This window comes from Lichenostomus cassidix, chromosome 29, assembly GCF_008360975.1.
Source record: "Lichenostomus cassidix isolate B80296 chromosome 29, HeHo_3.0, whole genome shotgun sequence".
In the NCBI taxonomy this organism is placed as follows: Eukaryota; Metazoa; Chordata; class Aves; order Passeriformes; family Meliphagidae; genus Lichenostomus; species Lichenostomus cassidix.
Window position 1 is genome coordinate 1,572,902 of NC_139509.1, and position 16,745 is coordinate 1,589,646.

At 54.7% G+C, this 16,745-nt stretch overlaps 2 protein-coding genes and 2 long non-coding RNA genes across 10 annotated transcripts; 2 read left to right on the forward strand and 2 right to left on the reverse strand.

Moving 5' to 3' along the window:
- Window positions 1–653: 653 nt before the first annotated feature.
- On the reverse strand, window positions 654–2,795 carry LOC146425818 (uncharacterized). The gene is made up of 4 exons (XM_085041230.1): window positions 1,653–2,795; window positions 1,140–1,511; window positions 813–954; window positions 654–695 (listed from the first exon to the last, which is right to left on the reverse strand). Exon 1 carries the CDS (start codon window positions 2,793–2,795, stop codon window positions 1,866–1,868), a length of 930 nt encoding a protein of 309 aa, XP_084897356.1. The 3' UTR covers window positions 654–695; window positions 813–954; window positions 1,140–1,511; window positions 1,653–1,865.
- Window positions 2,685–16,734, forward strand: LOC146425819 (glycerol-3-phosphate dehydrogenase [NAD(+)], cytoplasmic-like). Its single transcript, XM_085041265.1, has 8 exons — window positions 2,685–2,813; window positions 2,958–3,135; window positions 5,746–5,886; window positions 8,247–8,385; window positions 10,885–10,997; window positions 11,535–11,768; window positions 15,088–15,194; window positions 16,505–16,734. Exons 1-8 carry the CDS (start codon window positions 2,773–2,775, stop codon window positions 16,599–16,601), a joined length of 1,050 nt encoding a protein of 349 aa, XP_084897391.1. The 5' UTR covers window positions 2,685–2,772; the 3' UTR covers window positions 16,602–16,734.
- Window positions 8,726–10,042, forward strand: LOC146425820 (uncharacterized). 7 transcript variants are annotated; one of them, XR_014846364.1, is made up of 4 exons: window positions 8,726–8,934; window positions 8,976–9,022; window positions 9,116–9,442; window positions 9,484–10,042. It is a non-coding gene; the product is annotated as an uncharacterized LOC146425820 (long non-coding RNA). The 7 variants fall into 7 exon arrangements; XR_014846362.1 differs by lacking the exon at window positions 8,976–9,022; XR_014846363.1 differs by lacking the exon at window positions 8,726–8,934 and having other exon boundaries at window positions 8,960–9,022.
- On the reverse strand, window positions 15,190–15,803 carry LOC146425821 (uncharacterized). The gene is made up of 3 exons (XR_014846374.1): window positions 15,767–15,803; window positions 15,450–15,520; window positions 15,190–15,272 (listed from the first exon to the last, which is right to left on the reverse strand). It is a non-coding gene; the product is annotated as an uncharacterized LOC146425821 (long non-coding RNA).
- Window positions 16,735–16,745: the final 11 nt, after the last annotated feature.

Sequence of the window (16,745 nt, forward strand, 5' to 3'; positions counted from 1 at the left end):
GCCACTGCTGATAAATCCTGCAAAACTGGAAATTTATTGGCCACTGCTGATAAATCCTGCAAAACTGGAAATTTATTGGCCACTGCTAATAAATCCTGCAAAACTGGAAATCCAGTGGCCACTGCTAATAAATCCTTCAAAACTGGCAATCCAGTGGCCACTGCTAATAAGTCATGTCCACTTTGCTGGATTGAGGCAGCAATCCCAGGGGATTGGGGCAGAAATTTGGAGGAAACTATTAAAAAGTTTTCATACAGGGATTTAAAACTGGAAAAGGGGATTTTATCTCTTCACCCTGCTTGTTTTTAGGGCTGTAAATGGGGATTTAAAACTGGAAAAGGGGATTTAATCTCTTCACCCTGCTTGTTTTTAGGGCTGTAAATGGCTTGCTGCAAACCTGGAGCCCTCGGGCGAGGGGAGGATCCTCTGTGAGAAAAGTGCTGCTGCCTCAGGCTGAGTCCTGAGCTGCACCAGGCAGTTCCTATTCCTTACATGGGTGGAAAATGGCATTTTTTAGCAAAAAGGGTAGAATTAAATGCTTTAATGCAGAAAGGCTCGGCGCTGGGATCACACAGGGTGGATATTTATTAGGAAAAGGGATGATGGACTTTGGGATCACACAGGATGGATGTTAAGGATGTTGGGCACTGGGATCACACAGGGTGGATATTTATTAGGAAAAGGGATGTTGGGCACTGGGATCACTCAGGATGGATATTTATTAGGATATTTATTAGGATATTTATTAGGAAAAGGTATGTTGGGGACTGGGATCAGAGGATGGAGGATATTAAGAAAAGGGACTTGGGCACTGGGATCACACAGGATGGATATTTGTAAGGATATTTATTAGGAAAAGGGATGTTGGGCACTGGGATCATACGGGATGGAGGATATTAGGAAAAGGATGTTGGGCACTGGGATCACACAGGGTGGATATTAGGAAAAAGGATGCTGGGCATTGGGATCACACACAATGGATATTTATTAGGAAAAGGGAGGATGGACTTTGGGATCACACAGAATGGATATTAGGAAAAGGGATGTTGGGCACTGGGATCTCACACAATGGAAATTTATTAGGAAAAGGATGATGGGCACTGGGATCATAGAGGATGGAGGATGTTAGGAAAAGGGACTTGGGCACTGGGATCACACAGGGTGGAGGATATTAGGAAAAGGGATGTTGGGCACTGAGATCACTCAGGATGGATATTTATTAGGATATTTATTAGGAAAAGGGATGTTGGGCACTGGGATCACACAGGGTGGATATTTATAAGGATATTTATTAGGAAAAGGGATGTTGGGCACTGGGATCACACAGGATGGAGGATATTGGGAAAAGGGATGTTGGGCACTGGGATCACACAGGATGGATATTAAGGATGTTGGACACTGGGATCACACAGAATGGATATTAAGGATGATGGGCACTGGGATCACACAGGATGAATGTTAAGGATGTTGGGCACTGGGATCACACAGGGTGGATATTAGGAAAAAGGATGCTGGGCATTGGGATCACACACAATGGATATTTATTAGGAAAAGGGAGGATAGACTTTGGGATCACACAGAATGGAAATTTATTAGGAAAAGGATGATGGGCACTGGGATCATAGAGGATGGAGGATGTTAGGAAAAGGGACTTGGGCACTGGGATCACTCAGGATGGAAATTAAGGATGATGGGCACTGGGATCACACAGAATTGATATTAGGAAAAGGGATGATGGGCACTGGGATCACACAGGATAGAGGATATTAGGAAAAGGGTTCTTGGTCACAGAAGAGGCTCCTGGACAGAATGATCCCAACCCTGACCCTGCCAGAGCTGCGGGAGCTCCAGGCCAACAGGGTGGATCACTGGGGTGTCTGTGCAGGGCCAGGGTTGGACTCGACAATCCTCGTGGCTCCCTTCCCACTCGGGATATTCCATGATTCTGTGATCCTGCGGGACCTGAGCTGCCCCGGGGCAGCGCTTTGCACCTCCCGCGCAGCCTCCCCGCCCCGAGCGCGGGCTGTGCCCGGAGCGGTGACCGGGGCTGTGCCCGGGGTCCCCGGTGCCCGGAGCGCTGTCCGGAGCAGTCCCCGGGGCGGTTCCCGGTGTCCCCGGAACGCTGCCCGGTGTCTCCGGTGTCCCCGGAGCACTGCCTGGTGTTCCCGGTGTCCCCGGAACGCTGCCCGAGGCGGTGTCCAGTGCCCGGAGCAGTGCCCGGTGTCTCCGGTGTCCCCGGAGCACTGCCCGGTGTCCCCGGAGTGTTGCCCGGTGTGCCCGGAGTGGTGCCAGGTGTCCCCGGTGTCCCCGGTGCCCGGAGCGGTGTCCAGTGCCCGGAGCCCTGCCCGGTGTCCCCGGAGCGCTGCCCGGTGTTCCCAGTGTCCCCGGAGCGCTGCCCGGTGTGCCCGGAGCGGTGCCAGGTGTCCCCGGAGTGCTGCCCGGTGTCTCCGGTGTCCCCGGAGCGCTGCCCGGAGCGGTGTCCAGTGCACGGAGAGCTGCCCGGTGCCCGGAGCGGTGCCAGGTGTCCCCGGAGCGTTGTCCCGAGCGCTGCCCGATGTCCCCGGAGCGCTACCCGGTGTCTCCGGTGTCCCCGGAGCGCTGCCCGGAGCGCTGCCCGGTGTCTCCGGTGTCCCGGGCCGAGGCGGGGCCGGAGGCGGTCCGGAGCCTCCCCCGCTCCGGGCAGCCTTCAAATAGCAGCGAGCAGCGTTCAGCCAGCGAGCTGAGCGCCCGCAGTGTCCCCGCTGTCCCCGCTGTCCCCGCTGTCCCCACGCCATGGGTGCCAAGAAGGTTTGCATCGTGGGCTCTGGCAACTGGTGAGCTCGGGGCGCTCGGGTCCCCTCGGCCAGCACTGTCCCTGCCCTCCCTTGTCCCTGTCACCCCGCTGCACCTCCTGGTGTCCCTGCGGGTGACCTGCGGTGACCAGGTAGCCACAGCCGCGTCGCGCTGTGCCCTCGCAGGGGTTCGGCCATCGCCAAGATCGCCGGGACGAACACGGCGCGGCTGAGCAGCTTCGAGCGGCAGGTGAACATGTGGGTGCTGGAGGAGGAGGTGGGCGGCCGGCGGCTCACCGACATCATCAACACCGAGCACGAGAACGTCAAGTACCTGCCGGGCCGGAAACTGCCGCCCAACGTGGTGAGTGTGGGGCGGCAGCTGTCCGGCCGTGGGGGCAGAGCTGACCGCTGGGCTCTGGGGAGATCGGCAGAGCTGACCGCTGGGCTCTGGGGAGATCAACAGTGCTGACCGCTGGGCTCTGGGGGAGATCAGCAGCTCCTCCGAGGGGCAGAGCTGACCGCTGGGCTCTGGGGAGATCAACAGAGCTGAGCGCTGGGCTCTGGGAGAAATCAGCAGCCTGTCCGGGGGGCAGAACTGACCGCTGGGCTCTGGGGAGATCAGCAGAGCTGACCGCTGGGCTCTGGGGAGATCAGCAGAGCTGACCGCTGGGCTCTGGGGAGATCAGCAGAGCTGACCGCTGGGCTCTGGGGGAGATCAGAATCCCCTCCAAGGGGCAGAGCTGACCGCTGGGCTCTGGGGAGATCAGCAGAGCTGACCGCTGGGCTCTGGGAGAAATCAGCAGCCTGTCCGGGGGGCCAGAACTGACCGCTGGGCTCTGGGAGAGATCAGCAGCCTCTCAGAGAGGCAGAGCTGACCGCTGGGCTCTGGGAGAGGTCAGCAGCCTCTTGGAGGGGCAGAACTGACCGCCGGGGTCTGGGGACAGGCCAGCAGCCCATCCGAGGGGCAGAGCTGACCGCCGGGCTCTGGGGGAGATCAGCAGAGCTGACCGCTGGGCTCTGGGGACAGGCCAGCAGCCCCTCCGGGGGGCAGAGCTGACCACTGGGCTCCGGATGGACTTCCATGTCAGAGTAATAGTTTAACTTCAGTTTTAGAAAGTCACCATTAAAACCAGAGAACAGCCAAACATTAATCCCCATTGCAGGCTGAAATGTCATCTAAAATGTATGTAATCTTTCTTTCCTCTCCCGTCCATCAGGCTGGAGACACACCGATCAGAGTGGCTCTGGCTGAGAGAAAACTTTCTCTCTTTTTCCCAGACTAAGGTCTAGGCTAACAAGCGTTTTCAGACCTGAAACTTGCCTAGGGAAGTTTTACCCTCAGATCCCATTCTCTGAATATTCTCTAGCCTAGGTCAGCAGCCTCTCGGAGGGGCAGAGCTGACCGCTGGGCTCTGGGAGAGATCAGCAGAGCTGACCGCTGGGCTCTGGGGAGGTTTCAGAATCCCCTCGGAGGAGCAGAGCTGACCGCTGAGCTCTGGGGAGGTTTCAGCAGCCCCTCGGAGGAGCAGAGCTGACCGCTGGGCTCTGGGGAGGTTTCAGAATCCTCTTGGAGGGGCAGAGCTGACCGCTGGGCTCCGCGGGGCCGCTGGAGCCGCAGGGATGCCCCGAGCTGCGCGGGGCTCAGTTCCTCCCTCCCGCTGACCTTCATCTGTGCTTGGATGAGCTGCAGCCCTGGCCGCTCTCGCTGCCCACCTTTGCCCCTGCCCTGGCAGCCCACGGACTGGGCTGGAGGCCACGCGGTGCCTCTGAGCTGGCATGGTCCCACTCTGCTGCGGCCCTTCTGCCCTGCCAGCGCTGGCAGGGTCCTCAGCGTGGTGGCTTTGGGCTCTTCCAGCTTCCTTCCAGCTTCCCTTCCAGCTTCCCTTCCAGCTTCCCTTCCACCTTCCCTTCTAGTTTCTCTCCAAGCTTCCTTCCAGATCTCTTCCAGCTTCCTTCCACCTTCCCTTATAGTTTCCTCTCCAGCTTCCCCTCCAGCTTCCCTCCCAGCTTCCTTCCAGCTTCCCTTCCAACTTCTTTCCACTTTTCCTTCTAGTTTCCCTCTAAGCTTCCCTTCCAGCTTTCCTTATAGTTTCTCATCCAGCTTCCCTTTCAGCTTCCCTTCCAGTTTCCTTTCCAGTTTCCCTTGCAGTTTCCCTTCAATCTTCCCCTCCAGCTTCCCCTCAAACTTCCTTCCAGCTTCTCTTCCAACTTCTTTCCAGCTTCCCTCCCAGCTTTCCCTACAAGCTTCCCTCCCAGCTTCCCTTCCAGATTCCCTTCCAGCTTCGCTTCCAACTTATTTTCAGCTTCCCTTCTATTTTCCCTTCAAGCTCCCTTCCAGGTTCCCTTCTAGTTTCTCTCCAAGCTTCCTTTCCAGCTTCCTTCCAGTTTCCCTTCCAGCTTCCCTTCCAGCTTCCCTCCCAACTCCCTCCCAGCTCCCTTCAAGTTTCCCTTTCAGCTTTCCTCCCATCTTCCCTTCCAGTTTCCTTTCCAGTTTCCCTTCCAGCTTCCCCTCAAGCTTCCTTCCAGATTCCCTTCCAGCTTCACTTCCAACTTATTTCCACCTTCCCTTCTGTTTTCCCTCCCACCTTCCTTCCAGCTCCCCTTCCAGCTCCCTTCAAGTTTCCCTCCAAGCTTCCTTCCCATCTTCCCTTCCAGTTTCCTTTCCAGTTTTCCTCCCATCTTCCCTTCCAGACTCCCTTCCAGCTTCCCCTCCAGCTTCCTTCCAGCTTCGCTTCCAACTTCTTTCCACCTTCCCTTCTAGTTTCCCTCCCAGCTTCCCTTCCAACTTCTTTCCAGCTTCCCCTCCAGCTTCCCCTCCAGCTCCCTTCCAGATTCACTTCCAGCTTTGCTTCCAACTTCTTTCCACCTTCCCTTCTATTTTCCCTCCAAGCTTCCCTCCCACCTCCCCTTCTATTTTCCCTCCCATCTCCCTCCCATCTCCCCAGTCCCTCCCATCTCCCTCTCTCTGCAGGTGGCAGAGCCCGACCTGCTCAAAGCCTGTGCAGGAGCTGACATCCTGCTCTTCGTGGTGCCTCACCAGTTCATCGGCAAGGTCTGCGACCAGCTCAGGGGCCACGTGAAGAAAGAGGCTGTGGGCATGTCGCTCATCAAGGTGGGAGCAGGAGCAGCCTGGCTGGCAGGGGCTGCGGGGGGAGTCCTGGGGTTTGGAGCAGAAATGGGCTTTGGGGGGATTCTGGAGCAGAAATATTTTGGAGCAGAAATGGGCATTGGGAGGATTCTGGAGCAGAAATGGGCAGTGGGAGATTTTGGAGTAGAAATGGGCAGTGGGGAGATTTTGGAGTAGAAATATTTTGGATCAGTAATATTTTGGAGCAGAAGCAGGCAGTGGGGGGATTTTGCAGCAGAAATATTTTGGAGAGGAAATGGGTAATGAGGAGATTTTGGAGTAGAAATATTTTGGAGTGGAAATGGGCAATGGGAGGATTTTGGAGCAGAAATGGGCAATGAGGGGATTTTGGAGCAGAAATATTTTGGAACAGAAATGGGCATTGGGAGGATTTTGGAGTAGAAATGGGCAGTGGTGAGATTTTGGAGCAGAAATAGGCAGTGGAGGGTTTTGGAGGAGAAATTGGCAGTGGGAGGATTTTGGAACAGAAATATTTTGGAGCAGAAATGGGCATTGGGAGGACTTTGGAGCAGAAATGGGCAGTGGGGGGATTTTGCAGCAGAAATAGTTTGGAGCAGAAATGGGCATTGGGGAAGATTTTGCAGTAGAAATGGGCAGTGGTGAGATTTTGGAGCAGAAATGGGCAGTAGAGGGTTTTGGAGCAGAAATGGGCATTGGGAGGACTTTGGAGCAGAAATATTTTGGAGAGGAAATGGGTAGTGAGGTGATTTTGGAGTAGAAATATTTTGGAGCAGAAATGGGTAACGGGGGATTTTGGAGTGGAAATATTTTGGAGCAGAAATATTTTGGAGCAGAAATGGGCATTGGGAGGATTTTGGAGCAGAAATAGGCAGTGGGAGATTTTGGAGCAGAAATATTTTGGAGCAGAAATGGGCAGTGAGGGATTTTGGAGCAGAAATGGGCTTTGGGGGATTTGGGAGCAGAAATATTTTGGAGCAGAAATGGGCATTGGGAGGATTTTGGAGCAGAAATATTTTGGAGCAGAAATATTTTGGAGAGGAAATGGGTAGTGAGGTGACTTTGGAGTAGAAATATTTTGGAGCAGAAATGGGCATTGGGAGGATTTTGGAGCAGAAATATTTTGGAGAGGAAATGGGTAATGAGGAGATTTTGGAGCAGAAATATTTTGGATGGAAATGGGCAATGGGAGGATTTTGGAGTGGAAATATTTTGGAGCAGAAATGGGCATTGGGGGATTTTGGAGCAGAAATGGGCATTGGGAAGATTTTGAAGCAGAAATGGGCAATGGGAGGATTTTGGAGTGGAAATATTTTGGAGCAGAAATGGGCATTGGGGGATTTTGGAGCAGAAATGGGCAGTGGGGGGATTTCGGAGCAGAAATATTTTGGAGCAGAAATGGGTAGTGAGAGATTTTGGGGCAGAAATGGGCAGCTGGGGAGAATTTTGGAGCGGAAACATTTTGGATCAGAAATATTTAGGATCAGAATGGGCAGCTGGGGAAGGGGCACACGGGGTCAGAGTCTTGGTGCAGATTTGGGGGTTGCTGGTGGAGAAGGCTGAGGCCATCTGGGGATCTCCTGCACCGAGATCAGCTCAGCACAGCTCAGCAATCAGGATCCCTCGGGTCCTGTAGCACAGCAAGGTGGCACTGGGGTGGAGGACAGATCTCCAGGAGGGTTGACTCCTCACGCTCTGCTCGACAAGCTGTTCAGCCAAATTCACTCCATGACCTCAGAGATCTTTTCCACTCTCACTGATCCTGTGATTTCCATCCCTGGCTCTCCCCCAGGGCGTGGAGCAGAAATGGGTAGTGAGAGATTTTGGAGCAGAAATATTTTGGAGTGGAAATGGGCAATGGGAGGATTTTGGAGCAGAAATTGGCAGTGAGGAGATTTCAGAGCAGAAATATTTTGAAGCAAAAATATTTTGGAGCAGAAATGGGCGGTGGGAGATTTTGGAGCAGAAATGTTTTGGTGCAGAAATATTTTGGAGCAGAAATGGGCAGCTGGGGAGAATTTTGGAGTGGAAACATTTTGGATCAGAAATATTTAGGATCAGAATGGGCAGCTGGGGAAGGGGCACATGGGGTCAGAGTCTTGGTGCAGATTTGGGGGTTGCTGGTGGAGAAGGCTGAGGCCATCTGGGGATCTCCTGCACCGAGATCAGCTCAGCACAGCTCAGCAATCAGGATCCCTCGGGTCCTGCAGCACAGCAAGGTGGCACTGGGGTGGAGGACAGATCTCCAGGAGGATTGACTCCTCACGCTCTGCTCGACAAGCTGCTCAACCAAATTCACTCCATGACCTCAGAGATCTTTTCCACTCTCACTGAGCCTGTGATTCCCATCCCTGGCTCTCCCCCAGGGCGTGGACGAAGGACCAGAGGGGCTGAGGCTGATCTCAGACATCATCCACGAGAAGCTGGGCATAGAAATGAACGTCCTCATGGGGGCCAACATCGCCAACGAGGTGGCAGACGAGAAGTTCTGTGAAACCACCATCGGTAAGGAGCTCCACCTCGCCAGCAGATTTCGTTTGTGACGAGCAGGAGGAGGCAAAGCAGGAGCTGAAACTCTGCTGGTCCTGTTCCCTGGGGAGGCAGGAGATCCCATGGGCTCATTCCCAGGGTTTCTGGTGGGATCAGTTCGTTAATGACAGAGTTGTGCAGCTAGAAGTTCCTCAGTGGGCATCAGACAGTCCTGGCATAATTTAAAGGGGTGACACTGAGAGATCCTTTAGGAATAATCCCATCCTTGATCTCTTTGGGCTTCAAGAGGTCCTTCAGGAATATTCCCCATCCTTGATTTCATTGGGTTTCAAGAAGTCCTTTAAGAATAATCCTCGATTTCTCTGGGTTTCAAGAGGTCCTTTAGGAATATTCCCCGTCCCTGATTTCCGTGGGCTTCAAGAGGTTTTTTAGGAACAATTCCCACCCTCAATTTCTCTGGTCTTCAAGAGGGCCTTTAGGAATAATTCTCATCCTCGATTTCTCTGGGCTTCAAGAGGTCCTTTAGGAATATTCCCCATCCCTGATTTCTTTGGGCTTCAAGAGGTCCTGTAGGAATAATCCTCGATTTCTGTGGGCTTCAAGAGATCCTTCAGGAATAATCCCCATCTTTGATTTCCTTGGGCTTCAAGAGGTCCTTTAGGAATAATTCCCATCCTTGATTTCCTTGGGTTTCAAGAGGTCTCTTAGGAATAATCCCATCCCTGATTTCTTTGGGCTTAAAAAGGTCCTTTAGGAATAATTCCATCCTCGATTTCTCTGGGCTTCAAGAGATCCTTTAACAATAACCCCCATCCCTGATTTCTTTGGGCTTCAAGAAGTCCTTCAGGAATATTCCCCATCCTTGATTTCTTTGGGCTTCAAGAGATCCTTTAGGAATAGTCCCATCCTTGATTTCCTTGGGCTTCAAGAGGTCCTTCAGGAATAATCCCCATCCTCAATTTCCTTGGGCTTCAAGAGGTCTTTTAGGAATAATTCTCATCCTTGATTTCTCTGGGCTTCAAGAGGTCCTTTAGGAACAATCCCCATCCTCGATCTCTTTGGGCTTCAAGAGGTCCTTCAGGAATAATCCTCAATTTCCTTGGGCTTCAAGAGGTCCTTTAGCAATAATCCCCATCCCTGATTTCTTTGGGCTTCAAGAGGTCCTTTAGTAATAATCCTTGATTTCTTTGGGTTTCAAGAGGTCCTTTAGGAATATCCCCCATCCTCGATTTCTTTGGGCTTCAAGAGGTCCTTTAGGAATAATTCCATCCTCGATTCCCTTGGGTTTCAAGAGTTCTTTTAGGAATAATTCCATCCTCGATTTCTTTGGGCTTCACTCACCTGGATCTCACGCTCTTGCCAGCCAGAGCTGCTTGGCAGTTCACCTGGGGATTGTCCTAAATCCTCTGTGCTTTCGGGAACCTCGCAGAGCCAAAGCAAACAGGGCAGCTGGCTGGGTCAGGAGTTGTGCCTTCCGGAGTGTTTTATTCAACAGCAGCAAACCTGCTGGGCAGGAGGCCAGGGAGGTGGAGCACAACCCCTGTCAGCACAGAAAACCCCAAATTTGCAACTTTTTGGAGGTGTTTTTAACCCACTGAGTGTTCAGGAGGTTATTTCTGATGGGGATTGTCTTCTGGGAACGCTGAGAAATTCGGTTAAACGTTGATAATCTGTCAGGCAGTGTGTGCCTGGCTCTTTGTGGACCTGCAAATGTTTGGTGACATCCATCGGTTGGGCAACAGGTTCCTGTCCCTGGGTGACCTCCAGGACAACGTGGAGCTGCCTCAAGGTCATCCCTGTAGGATTAGATCCAGTAGGATTTTTGGGGTCTGTTTGTGGGTTTTGGACAGAGATGAGAGATCTCTGAAGTCAGGTTTAGAGCATGGGATTTGTTGTGAAAATAATAATTTATTGTGAAAACAATAATTTATTGTGAAAATAATCTTCTACACCATGGGTGGGTGTAGGAGAGCTGCCAGGGGCTGCCAGACGAGCCCAAAGCAGGTCAGAGAAGCAAGAGAGAGAGTAGAAGAGGAGTGGAAAAGAGAGATTCTGGTTGCCTTTACAATACAATAAATCATCTCCTGTGTTGAATATTCTAATTCTCATTAACCAATCTACAACAAGCTCCAAACCCTACAACATTTACACACAACCTGTAAGAATCATCCCATTACCATACGGGGTTATATTTTAAACCCTAAAAACTGCTTTTTGGACCCAAGTTGGCAGGGTCTGCTCTGACCCTTGGACCTGTCTGCTGGCAGAGAGGATTGTCTCATCAAGAGGGGGATTACCTCCAGTCGGTTTTCTAGTTGTTCAGTAACTCAAAGCTTGTCTTCATCTCAATTTCCCTTACACTTCCCACATTCTCAGCATCTTTTGCCAGGTAATCCTATTTATAAGACTTTTCCTATTTCATCTTCCCCAACAAAGTCCCTCTCCCTGGATGACCTCCAGACCTACCTCAAGGTCATCCTCATCACCTTTCTCCTCCTTGCTATGTCTCCCCAGGCTGCAAGAACATGAAGCACGGGCAGATGCTGAAGGAGCTGATGCAAACCCCGAATTTCCGCGTGTCGGTGGTGCAGGAAGCCGACACGGTGGAGATCTGTGGGGCTCTCAAGGTGGGCGTTCAGGGCTTTTTGGGGTCAGGTTTGGGGTCTGCAGGGGGCTCAGGGGTGAGGGATGGTGGTCACTGTGATCCCACAGGTGTCTCAAGGACGCAGCAAAGCGCTGAGCTCGGCTGGGAGGAAATACGGAGAAAACTGAAAGTTCACATTCAGGGGTTTAAAATCATGCAAAAGGGGATTTATTCACTTCACCCTGCTTGTTCTCTGTTGCTGTTGAGCTGCTAGCAGAGAAGAAATCCCGGATTCTCAGCGTGGCATAGAAAAGAGAGATTTATTATTTTGATTTCAGCTTATATAGACTTTTCAGAGGTCACCCAGATTGGTCAGTCAGAAACCTCCCCCCTAGGCCTGACTGGCCAGGCCTGAACTGCCCAAATCTCCAGACACTGTTTTTAATAACATCCAAACTTTTATCTTTGTTTATAAAACACAGAGGAAAGTTCTCATGGGAAAGACCTGTGCTAGCCACAGTTCCCAGAACTCTAAAAGTCTTGCTGCAAACCTGGGAGCCTCAGTGCTGCTCTTTTCCAGAACGTGGTGGCAGTGGGAGCAGGATTCTGCGATGGCCTCGGCTACGGGGACAACACCAAGGCTGCCGTGATCCGCCTGGGCCTGATGGAGATGATTGCCTTCGCCAAGCTCTTCTGCAAGGGTCCTGTCACCTCCTCCACCTTCCTGGAGAGCTGCGGGGTGGCTGACCTCATCACCACCTGCTACGGGGGACGGAACCGCAAGGTGGCCGAGGCTTTCGCCAAGACCGGGAAGGTGAGCGGCGCTGGGGGGGATGGAGGTGTGCCAGGGGAGGTTTGGGGTGGGAATCGGGGAGAGGTTCTTCCCCCAGAGGGTTGTTGGGCACTGAACAGGCTCCCTGAGGCTGCCAGAGTGTTTGGAAATGTTCCCAGGGATGCACAGGGTGGGGTTTTGGGGTGTCTGGGAGCTGGGGTGGATGATTCTTGTCATCCATCCTTCCAACTCGGGATATTCCATGATTCTGTGACACCCTGGGCAGGCAGGGAGGTGATCCCAGGTAGCCCCGAGAGGGTGTCAGGCACTGAGCAGGCTCCCTGAGTGTTTGGAAATGTTCCCAGGGGTGTGCAGGGTGGGATTTTTGGGGTGTCTGGGAGCTGGCAAGGATGATCCTTCCAGCTCAGGATATTCCATGGTTCTGTGATTCCTGCATCAACCTGCTGAGCAGGCAGGAAAGTGATCCCAGTTAGCACCCAGAGGGTGTTTGGGCACTAACCAAGCTCCCCGAGGCTGCCAGAGCTCCAGGAGAGTTTGGAAATGCTGCCAGGGGTTCGCAGGGTGGGATTTTTGGGGTGTCTGATCCTTTTGGATCCATTCCAGCTCGGGATATTCCATGATTCTGTGATTCCTGCTGAGCAGGCAGGAGGTGATCCCAATTAGCCCCCAGAGGGTGTTTGGGCACTAAACAAGCTCCCTGAGGCTGCCAGAGTGTTTGGAAATGCTCCCAGGGGTGCACAGGGTAGGGTTTTTGGGGTGTCTGGGAGCTGGGATGGATGATCCTTTTGGATCCCTTCCAGCTCGGGATATTCCATGGTTCTGTGATTCCTGCTGAGCAGGCAGGAAGGTGATCCCAGTTAGCCCCCAGAGGGTTGTTGGGCACTAAACTGGCTCCCAGAGGCTGTGTTGGGCACTAAACTGGCTCCCAGAGGCTGCCAGAGCGTTTGGAAATGCTCCCAGGGTTGCACAGGGTGGGATTTTTGGGGTGTCTGATCCTTCTGGATCCATTCCAGCTCGGGATATTCCATGATTCTGTGACAGCCCGAGCAGGCAGGAAGGTGATCCCAGTTAGCCCCCAGAAGGTGGTTGGGCACTAAACTGGCTCCCAGAGGCTGCCAGAGCGTTTGGAAACGTTCCCAGGGGTGCACAGGGTGGGATTTTTGGGGTGTCTGGGAGCTGGCATGGAGGATCCTCGTGGGTTCCTTCCAGCTTGGGATATTCCATGGTTCTGTGATTCCTGCTGAGCAGGCAGGAAGATGATCCCAGTTAGCCCCCAAAGGGTGTTTGGGCACTAAACAAGCTCCCCGAGGCTGCCAGAGTGTTTGGAAATGCTCCCAGGGGTGCACAGGGTGGGATTTTTGGGGTGTCTGGGAGCTGGCAAGGATGATCCTTCCAGCTCAGGATATTCCATGGTTCTGTGATTCCTGCATCAACCTGCTGAGCAGGCAGGAAAGTGATCCCAGTTAGCACCCAGAGGGTGTTTGGGCACTAACCAAGCTCCCCGAGGCTGCCAGAGCTCCAGGAGGGTTTGGAAATGCTGCCAGGGGTGCGCAGGGTGGGATTTTTGGGGTGTCTGATCCTTTTGGATCCATTCCAGCTTGGGATATTCCATGATTCTGTGATTCCTGCTGAGCAGGCAGGAGGTGATCCCAATTAGCCCCCAGAGGGTGTTTGGGCACTAAACAAGCTCCCTGAGGCTGCCAGAGTGTTTGGAAATGCTCCCAGGGGTGCACAGGGTAGGGTTTTTGGGGTGTCTGGGAGCTGGGATGGATGATCCTTTTGGATCCCTTCCAGCTCAGGATATTCCATGATTCTGTGATTCCTGCATCAGCCTGCTGAGCAGGCAGGAAGATGATCCCAGTTAGCCCCCAGAGGGTGTCAGGCACTGAGCAGGCTCTTCAAGGCTGCCACAGCATTTGGAAATGCTCCCAGGGGTGCACAGGGTGGGATTGATGAGGTGTCTGTGCCAGGGGGAGGAGCTGGGATGGAGGATCCTTGTGGATTCCTTCCAACTCGGGATATTCCATGGTTCTGTGACGCCCTGAGCAGGCAGGGAGGTGATCCCAGTTAGCCCCCAGAGGGTGGTTGGGCACTAAACAAGCTGCCAGAGCTCCAGGAGTGTTTGGAAATGCTGCCAGGGATGCACAGGGTGGGATTGTTGGGGTGTCTAGGAGCTGGCATGGATGATCCTTGTCATCCATCCTTCCAACTTGAGATATTCCATGGTTTTGTGACACCCTGAGCAGGCAGGGAGGTGACCCCAGGTAGCCCCCAGAGGGTGTCAGGCACTGAGCAGGCTCCCTGAGGCTGCCAGAGTGTTTGGAAATGCTGCCAGGGATGCACAGGGTGGGATTGTTGGGGTGTCTGGGAGCTGGGGTGGATGATCCTTGTCATCCATCCTTCCAACTCAGGACATTCCATGGTTCTGTGACACCCCAGGCAGGCAGGGAGGTGACCCCAGGTAGCCCCCAGAGGGTTGTTGGTCACTAAACAAGCCCCCTGAGGCTGCCAGAGTGTTTGAAAATGTTCCCAGGGATGTACAGGGTGAGGTTTTTGGGGTGTCTGAGAGCTGGGATGGATGATTTTGGTGGGTCTCTCCCAACTCGGGATATTCCACGGTTCTGTGACACCCTGAGCAGGCAGGGAGGTGACCCCAGGTAGCCCCCAGAGGGTGGTCAGTACTGCCCAGCCTTGCCCAGCTCCAGGGCAGCACTGGGCAGCACTGGGCAGCACTGGGGCAGCACTGGGCAGCGCTGGGGCAGCACTGGGCAGCACTGGGGCAGCACTGGGCAGCGCTGGGGCAGCACTGGGGCAGAGCTGGGGCAGCACTGGGGCAGAGCTGGGACAGCACTGGGCAGCACTGGGCAGCACTGGGGCAGAGCTGGGACAGCACTGGGCAGCACTGGGCAGCACTGGGGCAGAGCTGGGACAGCACTGGGCAGCACTGGGCAGCACTGGGGCAGAGCTGGGACAGCACTGGGCAGCACTGGGGCAGCACTGGGCAGCACTGGGCAGCACTGGGCAGCACTGGGGCAGAGCTGGGACAGCACTGGGCAGCACTGGGCAGCACTGGGGCAGAGCTGGGACAGCACTGGGCAGCACTGGGCAGCACTGGGCAGCGCTGGGGCAGCACTGGGGCAGCACTGGGGCAGCACTGGGCAGCACTGGGGCAGCACTGGGGCAGCACTGGGGCAGCACTGGGGCAGCACTGGGCAGCACTGGGCAGCACTGGGCAGCTCTGGGCAGCACTGGGCAGCGCTGGGCAGAGCTGGGGCAGCACTGGGCAGCACTGGGCAGCACTGGGCTGCAGGTTCAGCTCCTCACCTCCGGGTTCTTGCAGTCTATCGAGCAGCTGGAGAAGGAGATGCTGAACGGGCAGAAGCTGCAAGGTCCCCAGACGTCTGCTGAGCTGCACCGGATCCTCAAGAGCAAGAACGTGGTGGAGAAGTGAGTGCTGGAATGTCTGAGTGCCTCGCTGGGCTGGGGCTGGGAGCTTTCCGGGAACGGCAGGAGGGGAGAGCCCAGCTTGGTGGCTCTGTGCTGCCAGTGTCACATCAGGGAAAGCACACCTTGGTGGCTCTGTGCTGCCTGTGTCACATCAGGGGAAAACACACCTTGGTGGCTCTGTGCTGCCAGTGTCACACCAGGGGAAACACACCTTGGTGGCTCTGTGCTGCCAGTGTCACACCAGGGGAAACACACCTTGGTGGCTCTGTGCTGCCAGTGTCACACCAGCTTGGCACGGGTGACACAGTGCCACTGACCCAGCTGCCCTTGGTGGCTCTGCACTGCCCATGTCACACCAGCTGGGGTGGGGTTGGGACATTTCCAGAAGTGGCAGGAGGGGAAAACACACCTTGGTGGCTCTGCTCTGCCCGTGTCACATCAGGGAAAGCACACCTTGGTGGCTCTGCACATGTCACACCAGCTGGGGTGGGGCTGGGAGCTTTCAGGAAAGGCAGGAGGGGAAAGCATGCCTTGGTGGCTCTGCACTGCCAGTGTCACACAGGGGAAAACACACCTTGGTGGCTCTGCACTGCCAGTGTCACATCAGGGAAAAACACGCCTTGGTGGCTCTGCTCTGCCTGTGTCACACAGGGGAAAACACACCTTGGTGGCTCTGCTCTGCCAGTGTCACACCAGCTTGGCACGGGTGACACAGTGCCACTGGCCCAGCTGTCCCCTTGGTGGCTCTGCACTGTCCGTGTCACACCAGGGGAAACACACCTTGGTGGCTCTGCGCTGCCCATGTCACACCAGCTGGGGTGGGGTTGGGACATTTCCAGAAGTGGCAGGAGGGGAAAACATACCTTGGTGGCTCTGCGCTGCCCGTGTCACACCAGCCTGGCATGAGTGACACAGTGCCACTGGCCCAGGTGGCTCTGCACTTCCCAAGTCACATCAACCTGGCACAAATGTCACAGTGCTACTGGCCCAGCTGTCCCCTTGGTGACTCTGCACTGCCCATGTCATGCCAGCTGGGCAGGAATGTCACAGTGCCACTGCCCAGGTGGCTCTGCACTGCCTGTGTCACACCAGCCTGGCATGAGTGACACAGTGCCACTGGCCCAGGTGGCTCTGCACTTCCCAAGTCACACCAGCTGGGCAGGAATGTAACAGTGCCACTGCCCAGGTGGCTCTGCACTGCCCGTGTCACCCCAGCCTGGCACAAATGTCACAGTGCCACCACCCTAGCTGCTCCTGCAGAAGCCGAGGTGCTCTGACCATGCCATCAGTGTCACTCTGTGTCCCCCCAGGTTCCCCCTCTTCACCGCTGTCTACCGGATCTGCTACGAGGGCAAACCTGTCACCGACTTCATCGCGTGTCTCCAGAGCCACCCCGAGCACCTGTGAGTGGCCCTGAGGGGACAGCCAGCCCTGCCAGGTGTGCTGAGAGCTCCTGTGCCACCAGCCTGACCTGCTGCCACCGCCTGGGACAGTCTGGGGATCTGGGGAGCCTGTGCAGGGCTCTGGACACTGCCCTGGTCACTGCTCTGG